This window comes from Chiloscyllium plagiosum, chromosome 2 (genome assembly GCF_004010195.1).
Source record: "Chiloscyllium plagiosum isolate BGI_BamShark_2017 chromosome 2, ASM401019v2, whole genome shotgun sequence".
Lineage (NCBI taxonomy): Eukaryota > Metazoa > Chordata > Chondrichthyes > Orectolobiformes > Hemiscylliidae > Chiloscyllium > Chiloscyllium plagiosum.
This window is the reverse complement of record NC_057711.1, coordinates 137,760,721-137,775,978: the sequence shown is the minus strand read 5'-3', so window position 1 is coordinate 137,775,978 and position 15,258 is coordinate 137,760,721. Positions and strand designations below refer to the sequence as shown.

Genomic DNA, 15,258 nt, shown 5'->3' with positions numbered 1-15,258 from the left:
TTCTATAGCGGTTTTCTGTAGTGGTTTTCCATCGTGCGGTTTTCTGTAGCGGTTTTTCATAGTGCAGTTTTCTATAGCGGGTTCCATAGTGCGGTTTTCTGTAGGCTGTTTTCTATGAGCAGTTTTACTAGTGGTTTTCCAAAGTGCAGTTTTCTATAGCGGGTTCCATAGTGCGGTTTTCTGTAGTGGTTTTCCATAAGTGTTGTTTTCTATAGCGGTTTTCCATAGTGCGGTTTTCTGTAGGGGTTTTCCACAGTGCTGTTTTCTATAGTGGTTTTCCATAGTGCGGTTTTCCAGAGTGTGATTTTCTGTAGGGGTTGTCCATAGTGCTGTTTTCCATAGCGGTTTTCCATCGTGAGTTTTTCCATAGCGGTTTTCCATCGTGCGGTTTTCTATAGCAGTTTTCTGTAGTGGTTTTCCATAGTGCTGTTTTCTATGGCGGTTTTATCTAGTGGTTTTCCAAAGTGCAGTTTTCTATAGCGGGTTCCATAGTGCGGTTTTCTGTAGTGGTTTTCCATAAGTGCTGTTTTCTATAGCAGTTTCCCATCGTGCTGTTTTCCATAGCGGTTTTCCATCGTGCTGTTTTCTATAACGGTTTTCTATCATGTGGTTTTCTATGGTAGCTTTCCATCGTGCGGTTTTCTATAGCAGGTTTCCATTGTGCGATTTTCTATAGCAGTTTTCCATCATGCGGTTTTCTATAGCAGTTTTCCGTCGTGCAGTTTTCTATAGCAGTTTTCCATAGTGCGGTTTTCTATTGCGGTATTCCATAGTGCAGTTTTCTATAGCGATTTTCCATCGTGTAGTTTTCTATAGCAGTTTTCCATCGTGTGGTTTTCTATGGCAGTTTTCCATAGTGCAGTTTTCTATAGCGGGTTCCATAGTGCAGTTTTCTGTAGCGGTTTTCCATCGTGCTGTTTTCTATGGCAGTTTTCCATCGTGCGGTTTTCTATAGCGGTATTCCATCATGTGGTTTTCTCTAGCAGTTTTCCATCGTGCGGTTTTCTGTAGCAGTTTTCCATCGTGCAGTTTTCTATGGCAGTTTTCCATCGTGCGGTTTTCAGCAGCGCGAGGTTGCAGAGGAACATAACTGTCATGTTATAGCAGAGCAATGTGTAATTTCTTTTCAGTTGTTACAGTAATTCAGTTCCTTCCATTCCTTATTTTTTGTAGGTACCACATCTCATTTCTGTTCTGATGTTTAAGTTGGGAAGACCGCTGGAACCAACCCTGTATCATGCTATTCTTTATACGCTTCCTGCACTGGGCACACACAAGGTTTGTTTCAAGAAATACTAGTAATCTCATTGAATGACACTTGATTGCTGATAGCATTACTACTTGAAAACCTAAGTTAATGTAAAGCTCCCAGATGGAGTGAAATGTATTGATTGAAAACTGCATCCTTTTTCACAACTATTTCAACGTTAGTGATGTCTTGAACAGAGCTGTCTTCTAACTCAGTCCTTACCTTCTGATATTAGGTTTGTGTAGCTCAGATAATTCGTGCTTTACAAATGCTGTGGAAAACAACACGTCTTAAAGCTGTGTCTCTGCGTCTGATGACAATTCTATGGGAAAATCAGGTGAGGAAACTTTGTATTTGGATGTAACATTGTTCATCAGTTCGATCATTTTGAGTGTTAGTCACGGTTTGTTCTGTTAGTGTGGGGTTTGAGTGACAGTGCGCAGGAGACGTCAAAGTAAAGGCTGACCATTTAGAAAATAGAAGTCCATGACTACTTGTTCTAATTGGACAATGAGCAGAATTGAATGTGTGATTTAAGTGATCTTTTATGCTGTTTGACTTGACCATTCAGTTGCATGAATTATTCTGAATGGGTGCATATAATATCCACTGTGCCAGTCAAGTAAAACCTTCTTGAAATTCAGTTTTCTTGCATTAAAGTGTGGATTTTTTCACTCTTTAATGACCCCAAACTAGTTCTTACAGCACGCTAATGTGTTGTCCACTGATTTGGTGCATTTTTATTGTTCTGTGAGAATATGATAGCGAAGTGACTGTACAGCTATTCATGTACACTGTTCTCCTGAGCTACAGGATACAGAAACCATGATGTTCTATCACCATTGGGAAATTCTAATGTGTGACTGGTATCTTATGAACTTAATTTGTTATGTTATTTTCCAACACGCTATCAAAATATAGTTTTGTACTTGATATTTGGGGGAATAATGTTTCCTCTGTTGTTATTTTATGCATTAATGGTGTTTGTTTTTAAAGTTTGATGGTATTATCGATTTCTAAATGATACTTTGTTCTTAATTATTTACTTTGAACCCTTCTGATGTACAATTTCATTTTGTTCATTTCTTAGGATCGTGTTTATCCAGAACTGCAAAAGTTCATGGCATTAGTTGATGTGTCCTCAGTATCATGTGTTAAAGAGGACCATTGGGAACAGATGATAGCCAAAGCAGCGACAATCAGGGACATCTGCAGGAAGAGGTGAGAATATCACTTTTAAAGAAAGAGATTTTGTATGTTGCTGAAAACAGAGATGTATTACCAAAGCTTTTCATCCTTCACTTCTGAGGACAAATGGAAGAATGCCCAGATTTTATTGATCAAAATTGCAGTTGGTTAGATTACAGTTATAATATGTAATTAGGAAAATAAATAGAATGTTGTTTGGAGGGGAATTGGTTGCAAAAGTAAGGGACGTTCTTATTCAGTTATATAGGGCATTGATGGCACCATGTCTGGTCTCCCATTTAAGAAAGGATGGAAATATGTTGGAAACAGTTCAGAAAAGATCTATGGGACTTGAATGTAGAGAGGTTGGTTGTTTGATGAGAAAACGTTGCATCTGCTAGACATTCGGGGATAAGAGGTAACTCAACTGAAGCATACAAAAATCTGAGGGGATTTGACGGGGTGTATGTGGAAAGTTTCCTCTTGTATGTAGATCTAGAATTCTGCTAAAAATAAGGGGTGGCGCATTTTTGACTGCGAGAGCGATAATTGTTTTGAGAGCTTTGAGTCGTAGAAGTTTACAACATGGAAGCAGGCCCTTTGGACTTACTTGCCCAGTTTTCATGATTAAAACTAGTCCCATATGCCTAGGTTTGATCCATAACCCTCCATACCTAACCCATCCACGTACCTGTCTAAATGTTTCTTAAATGAGGAAATTGTACTCACTTGTACCACTACCCCCGACCTCCTGTTTCAGACACTCACCACCGTCTGTGTGAAAAAATTGCCCTTCTGGACCATTTTGTATCTCTCCCCTCGCACCTTAAACCTCTGATCTCTAGTTTTGGAATACCCTACAATGGGCAAAAGCTGTTGGCTAATCTACCTTAACTATGCCTCACATGATTTTGTAAGGTTACCCCTCAGTCTTCTATGCTCCAGAGATAACTATCCCAGCCTATCCAACCTCTCCTTATAACTCAAACCTTCCAATCCAGGTATCAAACTAGTAAACGAGGAGAAAGTAAAGACTTGCGATGCTGGCACTCTCGAATCAAACTAGTAAACTTTTTCTGCACTTTCTAGTTTAACAATATTCTTTCTAGGGTCTTTATAACTCTCTTCCTCGAAAGGAGGTGGAAGCACAGTTATTTTTTAAGGCAAAGGTATGGACATTCTTGATAGGGGGGGGGTGAGGGGTCTCGAGGTCAGCAGAAATGTGGAGTGATCCCATCTGCTTTGCTACCTTGGATGGAGTAGGCGAAAGGGATTCAATAGTTCTCTTCATGTTCCTGCTCCTAACCTGTATGTTTGTAAAACAAACTATACTTTGTCAGGAGAAAAGAATTCTGATTGGCCGGCGAGTCAAAGCTGATTGGCCAAGATGTTGCCATGTAGGAAGCAAGGGGAACTATAGACTCCCCATGCTTCCGGGTAATTTCAGAGCTGCGCAATTCTTGGACTTTTGATCTTGTTTGCAGAGAGTGGATCCCTGCTTAACAATATCAGTTGCTTCTTGCAAGTGACAGTGGAGTCAAATTTTGCTCTTGAATGAACATCTTAAATTGGTTGTTAATGTCGCTATTAGCATACTGAGGTTTATTCAGCAAGTGCAGACTAATTGTGAGATCACATGTAAACGTAGATACTGTATTTTCTTTTGGATTTTGGACATGCAGGAAACTTTAAGTTTGTATAATCTCTCCAAAATGGAAGTTTTCCAAAAGTAAAAAGTTTGCCCTGGGACAGAGCTTCAATTTTGGATGCCCCATGTCCCACATGAAACGAGAAGAGGTATTTGCTGAGATTGAACCTCTTTTTCTCTCAGTTGTCCCACCTCAAACCACCATTGAAGACAGAACCCCTGGAACCTGTCTTGTGGATCATCATAGAATCCCTACAGTGTAGAAACAGGCTATTTGGCCCAACAAGTCCACACTGACCGTCCAAAGAGTATCCCACCCAGACGCATTCCACGAACCTATTACTTTACATTTCCACCGTCTAATGCACCGAACCTACACGTCCCTGAACACTATGGGCGACTTAGCACGGTCAATTTACCCTATAATTCACATTTTTGGATTGTGAGACGAAACCGGAGCACCCAGAGGAAACCCATGTAGACACGGGGAGAATGTGCAAACTCCACACAGTCAGTCGCCTGAGGCTGAAATCAAACCCCGGGTCCCTGGCGCTGTGTGGCAGCAGTGCTAACCACTGAACCACCTTGTCACCCTAGCATGGATCTAGCAGGTATTATGGAATACCTCATAGCTTGCCTCACAAAGTCTGGTGGCATTGACTCTAGGTCCTGTCCCCATCAGACGCATGCATTTATAAATTTTTGTAAAGATACCAGTGAGTCCTTCTAATTAAGTGCAATTATGTCAACATAATGCACATCATTGTTTGTGAGGGTTTCAAATTCATGTCTGGTGGATCTTACTTTAAGCATGTTCTCTGAGCTTTGCTGAAAAGAAAGCTGCAAAAATATTTGTTGGACTTGTGTGAGCATTCTCTGCTGCCTTATCATTTCTGGACTCATCCTCTTTATTAACTGTGGGATCATGTGCATATTGACCATCTCTGACAAACAAAGGTCACATCCCAGCACACTTAATTGTATCAGTGACTTGTAGAGTATAAGTTAATCAAATAATTCACTGAATTACACCAGCCAATTCTGAGATTTTTCGACGATGTACCCCTTCACTTTCACTGCTGGTGCGTATGACTACCATGTTGGTAGCAGCTCATTATCTGTCAATATTGCAAGCTTATTTACAAATATGCCACTGACATGTATTCTGAGTTGATATATCATGACGTTCTAGATGTTTTGTCATTTTCTGACTCTGTATTCACTTAACTTGTGAAGTTAGCAATTAACAGACACAATCAGTTTTAATGGCCCCATGTATGTCTCTGTTGATGGTGTAGCAATTGGGTCCTTTCCAAGTTCAGTGCACATTCATGTTTTCTCCAAGAACCCACACATCTTTGATGCAGTGAGCCCTAACCTCCCACCCCATGCTTATTTGCAATGTATAGATGAAACATTTGCAATCTTCATGTCTGTGATCCTGTGTAAAGGTACCCTCATTAACGTGCTCCATCCTGTGCTCCTATTTCATTTTGAGATGGCTAATGTGCTTCCTTTCCTTAATGTGAAAATGAACAAATCAGTTAATGGTTTCTCTACTATTGCCTACTGCAAGCCCCCCATCAATGTAGTTGGAATTAATATAAATCTGCAGACTATAAGACTGGCCTCATAAGACATCTTGTAAATGACACCTTAGCCATCTGCTCCCCTTATAAGCTTGACACAGAAGTACAGCTATCCTGTGAGATAAGAGCTATCCTGATTAGATCTTTGTTGGTGTGTCGCACTCAAACCTGCAAACCTACGTTCCCTTTTCATATTTTCATTTGTAGGTCTTACCAGCATGGAGCTGATATGTTGGCAGCAATCTCCAAGGTACTGAGTGAATGTACAAGACCTGACCAGGTCACCCCCGCCGTTCTTGTCCTTCAGGGACTGCATGCATTATGTCAAGCTGAGGTACGTTTGGCTAAATTGGTTCATGTTGGAGATTGCGGAGTGCAGCTGGATATTTGCTTGATATTTTATTCTGTTTTACACTTGCATAAGAGGTACAGAGCACATGACATTTATCTTGAAATTAGGGTTAATTTTAACTTTAAATGTAAGACCTAAATCAATTATAATTATAGCGCAAGTTTTAAGAGTCCTTCAAAGGTTTGCTCATCTCGATACATTATAGGCTCATTCCAGCTATTAATGTTTTCACAATTTACATGTAAATTTTGCAAAACTTATTAATTTTATGATAACAAGCACAAAAGAAATAATATTTAATAAAAGCATTGGTTTTCAATCAATCCATGTTGGGATACCAATTCATGACACTGGCTGACAGCCATGGGGAATGCGGAGTTATGGGGATAGGGAAGAGGGGTGGCTATGGTGGGATGCTGTCCAATGTGGACTTGATGGGCTGAATAGCCTGCTTCCACACTGTAAGGATTCTATGAACGAATGAAAGCTCTAAATAACATAGACAACTGATGCACAAAGGCCTGTTACGTCCAGGGAATGAATGTTGCAGAGGGCAGTATCGTCAAGCTTAGTGAGTCTGGTTGCTGCTGCCCCCATCCAGGCAATTGCAGAGTATTTTATCACACACTCCTGACTTGCGCCTTGTAGACGGTGGGCAGGCTTTGGGGATCAAGGAGGCAAGTTCCTCACTGCAGACTTCCTAGCAGAAGTCTGACCCGGTCTTGTACCACATTTTAGATTTACGTTCCTCAGCCAATTCTCATGTGCACATCAATTATCCTCTGAAATTTTGAAAGGGAAATGCTTTCTCTAAAATAATTTTTAAAAAACACTTTGGGGAATGTGAAGTGTTTAGAAATGAGCAAAAGTGTATTGAAGTGTGGACTGTGAATGTCTTGCTCCCCTTTAGGTGGTGGATATTCGTTCCACATGGTACGCTTTGTCCCCAAAGCTCAGCTCTGACACACGACCTCTGGTTGTCAAGGCCCTGACTGAACTATTTGCTCTCGTTCCTTTGCTCGCTGTGAAGTCTCCCGAATATGAGGTAAGGAGTGTTAATTGCTGAAGAAGGCAATCCGAGGTGTAAACAGAAATGGATTAAAAGAAAGGAATGCCTCCTCAAAATAAATCGCAACTCTCGCACTTTCAAAGTCGTGAAAAGCAAATTTACCATTGAAAGGCAAAGAATGTGCAGCAGTTTTCTGGATAGAGTAGTGGAAGCAAAAACCCAGTTTAATGTTAGGATGCTGTGCTGAGATCATTGTAGTTTCTGAATGAAAAGATTTCCTCTCTTTTGACATATATCCATTCAAAATCATAAAGATGAGATCCATATCAGTTTTTTTTGAAGATTGTTGTCAGAATTGCTGAGACCTTCATGCTAAAACTACATTTCCACACTCCACTTTTAAACTGAATATCAGATGTACCAGTCAGGTAAAAGCTGGATGAATTTCCAGCCAGGAACAGCAATGAGCTTGCTTTGGAATGCATGTCTAATGCCGAATTCTGGAGGTGTACCTGATTGGCACGAGGGAAAGGAATTGAGGTAAAGTTTAACTCAACCTTTTTACTCCAGGCTTAATGGATGGAATAACGCCCATGACAGAGTGGTTTATAAACGGACAATGGAAACAGCAGGTCTAAGCTTGTTTTCCCGAGTTTGACGCTATTCTTGAAGCCAACACACAATGTGGTGATCCAGACTGCACATAGTACTTTGGTTTGTGGAGATTTTTCTCATGTTGTGTCACCTCTTGCAAGCTTGTCAGCTCATTTGGCACTGAAATTTTCATCCATCCACTTGTTATCTCGAGACTATGTTGGTGTAATCCTGGCATCTGTGCCACCCTCCAATAAGATAAGATCATTGTAACCTCTGCTGCCCATATCCTTCCTTACTGTAAGCCCTGTTTACTTATCACTCTTGAGTTAATTGTATGTCAGTTGACTTTAATTATTTGCAGGCAGAGGCATTAATTTAATTTTGACTGAGCATAATAACGGGGTCAGTTAGCTCAGTTGGCTGGACAGTTGGTTCACAATGCAGTGGTCACCAGTGGTGCATGTTCGGTTTCTTAAGTGACTGAGGTCACATTGAAGGTCTTATCTTCTCATCTTCACCTGAGGCATGGTGATCCTTGGGTTAAACTCACCAGCAGTCATCTCTCTAATGAAAGAACGGCTCTACGGTCCTGTGGGACTATGATGACTTTACCTTGCTTTACCTGCTGTTGTAAACTTGTGTATGAGCGATATCAAGAGAAACTCTTCTCCCTCCTGCCATCTGGCAGAAGATACCAGAGCATTCGGTCTCTCACTGCCGGACTGTGCAACAGTTTCTTGCCCCCAGCCATCAGGCTCCTTAACTTCAAATTGCTGCTATTAATTATCATTCTTTGGAGAGAAGGAGGAAGAGAGGAGACCTGATCGAGGTGTACAAAATCATGAGAGGAATAAATAGAGTCAATAGCCAGAGACTTTTCCCCAGGGAAGGATTGACTGGTACGAGAAATCATAGTTTGAAGATATTAGGAGGAAGGTATAAAGGAGACATCAGAGGTAGGTTCTTTATGCAGAGAGTTGTGAATGCGTGGAATGCGTTGCCAGCGGTGATGGTGGAAGTCATTGGGGACATTTAAGCGACCGCTGGACATGTACATGGGTAGCAGTGAGTTGAGGGGTGCGTAGGTTAAGTTACTATATTTTACATTAGGATTAAACCTCGGCACAACATCGTGGGCCAAAGGGCCTGTTCTGTGCTGTACTTTTCTATGTTCTATGTACACAATAATTTGCGTATTTTGCACTTCTTACGCACTTTATGCTGCCCTGTGTATGATCATGTAGTTTGTGCTGTCAGTCCTAGAGGAACACTGTTTCATTTTTTTGCCATATCAGTTGTATATAGTAGAAATGACAAATAAAATCTACTCTCTCTGCTGTACTCTACATTAAAAGCTAAACTGTGGATACCTCTGAAGAAGCGTCACGGCCACGAAATATTGACACTGCTTTCTACCCACAGATGCTGTCAGACCTGCTGAGTTCCTCCAGCAATTTCTCTTTTTGTTTCGAACAGTTAAATAAATGGTAGGGTGTGGTTGAGTTGTGAACTGTACGTGTTGGAGGATTTACTGTGCAAATAAGCCAAAAGCTCAGAAAGGATCGGCTCCAATATCATCTTTCATTATCTTTCCGAGATTGATATGGAGATGCTGGTGTTGGACTGGGGTGTATAAAGTTAAAAAATCACACAACACCAGGTTATAGTCCAACAGGTTTAATTGGAAGCGTAAGCTTTTGGAGCGCCGCTCCTTCACCATCTTATGAAGGAGCAGCGCTCGGAAAGCTAGTGCTTCCAATTAAACCTATTGGACGATAACCTGGTATTGTGTGATTTTTAACTTCCTGAGATTGAACATTATTTTCTTGCTAACCTGTGTGGCTCCTGCTTATGTAAAACTTTAACTTGAAAATTTTCACCTTTGTTTTCAAATCCCTCGAAGGTCATGCCCTTGCTATCTCTGTAACATCCTCCGGTCTCTCAACCCCCTGAGAAATCTGTGCTCATTTAATTCTACCCTCTTGAGCATTTCCAATTTGGATTGCTGTATAATAATGGTGGAGCTGTCAGCTGCCAACGCCCTGAACTCTGGAATTCCTTGTTTGAACCCTTCTATCTCATTATCAGTTTCTTTTGCATTAAGGCTGTCCTTAAAGCCAACCCCTCTGAGTTTTGGCCACCTGCTGTAACATTGCCATATATGACTCAGTGTCTATAATGTTCTTGTGAGTGGTCTTTGAATATTTTCTTTCAGTAAAGGCAATATATAAAGATAATTTATGTTTTAAATTTCAAAATAGATATGAATTTTAAACGTATTAGCTGTTATTTCCGAGTCCAGATTGCTGCAGTATGCACAGGAGACCTCCATTTCACAAGTGACTGCAGTAAAATATTGTGACCTCTCTCCATATTACTGTCAAAGATCAAATTGACTACAAATTAATCTCTTAACGTGTGAATGCAGTCATTACCTAACGTATGTTTTAAGGGCATTCTGTTTTAAGAAATATTTAAATGAAGCTTTTACTACGAAAGATCCGGACGAGATTCCCCAGTTTTTTTACGTTCCAGATGGGATACCTCAAACCATTAAGCTGATGGCTCAGGGAGTCTATGGGTTCCTTTTCTTGGTTGGTTGCAACAAGGTTAATTTAACAAGAATCCTTTTCCTAGTGGATGCCTTTTTCCCAGACCACATGGACTTGCCATTTAAAAGGAGCTAAATTAGCCAGGATTTCTCAGATTAACAAAAGGAGTGAGATTAATAATTACTGCATGCGAGAAGAAAGATTGACGAAAAGACACAGGCAGACATTAGAAATAGGTGATGTGTTTGAAAAGATGCGTTTTAAAAAATAAACAGATCTGTGGATCAGTCTCTGAATTGTTTGTGAAAAACAAATCCTTGAACATTGCAGCGACTGCAGTCGAGGTTTCTGGAAGTTGAGTAGTGAGCTTTCTGATCCTTTGCTTTGCAGACTTTCTGAGATTCTCAAGTTCTCATTCCCTGGGAGGGTTGCGCTTCGGCAGGTCGGTGTGGACTTGTTGGGCCGAAGGGCCTGTTTCCACACTAAGTAATCTAATCTAATTTTTTCACAGTGATTGGATTCCAGCCTTCAGAATGCAATGGCGTGCATTTGCACTCCTGTATTTGTTTTGCTGGCTGCTGGTGAGTTGGCTTCTATCACTCAGAGTGAGAGGGTTTTTACTTGCAGTGTAGAGGAGGTACTTCTTCACCCCTGACCCTTGAACCCATGCTAGTATGTGTGTTGCTGGAAAAGCTTCCTGAAGAAGGGCTCATGCCCGAAACGTCGATTCTCCTGCTCCTTGGATGCTGCCTGACCTGCTGTGCTTTTCCAGTAATACATTTTCAGCTCTGATCTGCAGTCCTCACTTTCTCCCCATGCTAGTATACTAAAGAATGTTCCATCCCATGAGCACACACTATTTGAATTGAAACTGGCTTTTTATCTGTCCTTGTGTATTTTTCAAGGAAAAACACGAAATGTGTATGCAATTTGGGACATCCAATTTGGGTGGCTTTCTGTCTACCATCACTCCTTTCATTATTTTGATAGTTGCAAATGATCGCATTCTAACCTTTTGGAAGTTTCTTTGACAACTTATTACATCCCATCGGTCCCACGCAGAATTTCAGCCAACCTCTAGTTGTTTTGTCTCTGTTACAATTTTCTGAATTTTCTGAATAAAAGTGCATTTTGGAATTTACTGAATAAAACTGCCTGAAGTATTTTGGGGTTCAGAGCCATCTTTAAGGAGAGGCGAGAAAAACTTGGTTTGTTTTCTCTGGGAGTGGCAGAGGCTGAGGGGAGACCTGATTGGAGTCTGTAAAATTAAGAGACGTATAGAAAGAGTTGACGGTCAGAATCTTTTTCCCAGAGTTGCAATGTCTAAAAGTAGGGAGTGTGGATTTAAGGTGAGAGGGAGTAAGTTCAAAGGAGATGTGAGAGGCAAGGTTTTTACTCTGAGAGTGGTACGAGTATGGAACATGCTGCCATAGGTGGTGGTGGAGGCAGCTGCAATAGGGGTGTTTTGGGGACTTTTAGACAAGCACATGAATATGCAAGGAATGGAGGGATATGGACCGAGAACAGGCAGAAGGGGATTAGTTTAATTTGGCGTCTGTTTGGCACAACATCGTGGGCCGAAGGGTCCGTTCCTGTGTTGTGCTGTTCTATGTTCACTTCAAACCTTCTCGACCCTGGGGTTCCTGCTGTCTGGGTCTGAAGATGTTGACTTGAGCACAAGTAAGGTTCAAAGTTATGGAGCTCCCTCTGAAACCATGTACATGTTATTACTATCTGTGTGTAATGAAGGGCGTTACCGATCAGCTTAAATCACACAGGCATGTTCTTTGCAGTGCGGTGCTAAGATCAACTGCAAATTATAAGGGTTGTGTTACATCTTATGCCCGAAACGTCGATTCTCCTGTTCCTTGGATGCTGCCTGACCTGCTGCGCTTTTCCAGCAACACATTTTCAGCTCTGATCTCCAGCATCTGCAGTCCTCACTCTCTCCTTGGGAATAAGTATACCAATGTTGTAATATTTGCTTAGTAAAGTTTGGAAATGTAGTATTCCATTTAAGATCACCAAAGGAGTATTTAAAAGAGTAATAGATATGAACGAGTGCCTCCGATAAGTAGAAAGTTAACAGTAGTCTTAACAGATTTGTAAAGGATTGTACCGGTCTGCTTGCTTGTATCTTGAATGCTTTGTTGAAAATTTGTTTTGAAAGCCCATTGTTGGTTTGTTGTAAATTTAATCACAGCCTGTGTTTTTGGATTGATCTACAATTCTAGATTACAGTTATTTATGAGGGTACTTTGTTTTCCCCACAGAAATTCAGAGCGCAAGTTATAAGCATATTGTGGAGCCACACCCAGAGTAAGGTACAATTAACCCATACCCTGCTGATTGAATAAGAACTTGTTAGTTTAACAGATGGGACTTGCATATGTGTTAAACAGATTAACGCTTAGTCAGAATATTACACTCCATTAGATCCTCATTGATTCATCCATGATTAATTCAGAATTCTGCATTTGGCAACTAAATTCATAGCTGTTGCACATTATGGCATTCACTCCATGCCATTACACATTATTGGTCATCTTTTTTGTGTTGATCAGTTGTTCATAACACAGCATAGAGTGGTTGACAAATTCTTGGTTTAGAATGTTCCAGAAGAAAATTAAAATCCTTCTGATCCAGAATGATATGTTGTATTGGAATTGGAGTACAAAACCATTGTCAAATTACTTGATTCTCAAACTGCAATGGTATAGCATAACCAGCACTTGACCGGAACAAATGATTGAAGCAATGCTTGCTGACAATTGTTATGAGAAGCAATTTTCTATTCAGAATTAGAATTTCTGTTACCTATTTTACAGCTTGGAATTTAAAATTGATGCAGTATGAAGGCATTTTTGATTTGATTCAAACATATACAGCGATCGGATTTTGACAATGAACTGTTATTTTCCAAATTGTATGCAAATGGCCGTTCCTGTTATTCCTTGTTGTAGAACTCACTTATTGCCAGCTCTGCATACAAGGCCCTTTCGGCATTCAAGTCTGAGGAGTATACAGTTCTTCACCTGCCAGAACAGGTCAGGGTCTAATTTATTTGTCATATTTCTCTTCGTTTGGAGTTTTCAGATCATTTATCTTTACAAGTTACGTGCTATTAATATTTGAACTCCGTGTTGGTCAGGATCTTGTGCTCATCAGCAAAGAACCGACACTCACCACTGACTTCGGAGGAAACTGCCCACGACTTCCCCATTACAAAAACAATTTCATTCTGCTAACGCCTGTAACGGATCGCTGGCTAGAATAGAGATTTTCAGTGAATTTGGAAATATATTGTTCTGACCTGATTTTAACAAGTAATTTTTTTTTTCAAGAAAGGCTAACATTTAAAATTGGAGAAAACCCAAAGGTCAGACTTGAGGTAAAACCATAAAGAAAGTTAAATATTTTGGTGCTGTATTTTGTAAGACTTTGAGGAAGTGCTCACTCTGCCCACGTTATCTAAATATTGACAATACCAGCTCACTGAAAGGGAAATAAAAGCTACGTGACGGTACTTTTTTGTTCAAAGTGCTTGTATTTAAAGCTTGAAACTAATACCTTTTGTACAAGATTTTTGGTTTATGGAAAAACTAGCCTCCTTGTAGAACCTATCAGCAACTCATCTTAATTAGAGAAAAGAACAGAATTGAGAAATTGAGAATGAAACCGCCTTTAATTTCCCATGTCTCGGCACTTTATGCTCTGCCATGATATACTAAGTTTAGAATAGACTCAAATATATCTATTGGAATATACCTGGTGTTGTGTGATTTTTAACTTTGTACACCCCAGTCCAACACTGGCACCTCCAAATCATGCCTGATTAATTATTGTGACACTCCTATGTGTCAGCAAGTTGCATTTGTCTCGTTGAAACATTTTACATGTCAGAAACATTCTTATCATTAATAAAATATTATAAAGGAACAAGACTTCACTGGCAGCACTGCTATTGTATTTTTTTTTAACCTTGCCCGTCCAAACAAAAGATACAGTGATTTATCATGAACCTGAGAGAAAGAGACAGAGAAAATTTTACTGTCTCAAGAAATCAAAAGAGATGTGAAGCTTGCCGCAAAGTGAAATGAAGGCAGATATCAGCCTTGATCTTATTGAATGCTCAAGTCAACTTGAGGGAGGGTTTGGTCTACTCCTTTATTTAATGTTCTTAAGCAACCTATTTTTGATGCAGTTCAAGTTAACTCGTGATCACATACCACAATTGTACAAAGTTGATCCCCTGAGCAATTCGATTAAATTGTCCCTAGAGGTCTTAATTCTGAAAATAACTCTGATTGTTCCCTAAACTGTGTGAGGGCGATAAGCAGGTGCTATGATTTACCGTATCAATGATCCAACAGATTTTCAGTTCAGCAGAAAGACAGCCTCATTATCCAACATTTGAATGTTAAAATAATGTTGCTTCTGCCCTAGTTTTTAGTTCTGGTTAAATTCTTTGGATAACATAGTTGTTATTTCTGAATTTAGTGACATTGCTCTTTTACTCAGCTAACAATTGGAAGTATTTCTGGGCATGGCTGAATTAGTGCAAAGTAATTTTGTATTTCTGCATCTATGCTCTCTGTACATAATTTAAACCAATCTGATTGAACAGGATTGCAGAACTTCAAACGTTGTTTGTTAGGATCGACAATGATTCCCTTGATTTAATTGATAAATACAGTCCAAATTGATGTGTGCCAATTTCAAAACTAGATCCGGTTCCACTTTCTGTAGTCACTCCTGTGTTTTACTGGAGGATAGTTTCAGATAGCCAACAGGCATCAATGTCAGGCAATGTAATGTCTAATTCAAAAAATTGCACTTCCATCAAACCAGTAACCTAATCATTTTGCAATCAAAATCTTATCCCTAAATATGGAAAATTTCGGTGTGTGCCATTTTCCACATATTTTCCCTCAACACATATGTTTCTAATTCTGCCATTTTGCTTCATCGCTGATTAATATGAAATATAAAGACTTTGTGCAGGTTAGGCCTATTCTAAGTGATATTCCATGCATCATGATAAATCTCTAGCAAATTTGACGCTCAAAAATAT

The 15,258-nt window shown here is 40.0% G+C and overlaps 1 protein-coding gene across 4 annotated transcripts in view; it reads left to right on the top strand.

Annotated features, from left to right (window-relative positions):
* focad (focadhesin) overlaps positions 1-15,258 on the top strand; it is a 201,930-nt gene that overhangs the window by 64,533 nt on the left and 122,139 nt on the right. For all 4 annotated transcript variants that reach the window (XM_043718981.1, XM_043718998.1, XM_043718973.1 and 1 more), the window contains exons 12-18: positions 1,174-1,278; positions 1,485-1,586; positions 2,340-2,470; positions 5,882-6,008; positions 6,937-7,071; positions 12,458-12,508; positions 13,148-13,231. In XM_043718981.1, coding sequence (XP_043574916.1) covers positions 1,174-1,278; positions 1,485-1,586; positions 2,340-2,470; positions 5,882-6,008; positions 6,937-7,071; positions 12,458-12,508; positions 13,148-13,231 — 735 coding nt within the window. The remainder of the gene's footprint in view (positions 1-1,173; positions 1,279-1,484; positions 1,587-2,339; positions 2,471-5,881; positions 6,009-6,936; positions 7,072-12,457; positions 12,509-13,147; positions 13,232-15,258) is intronic.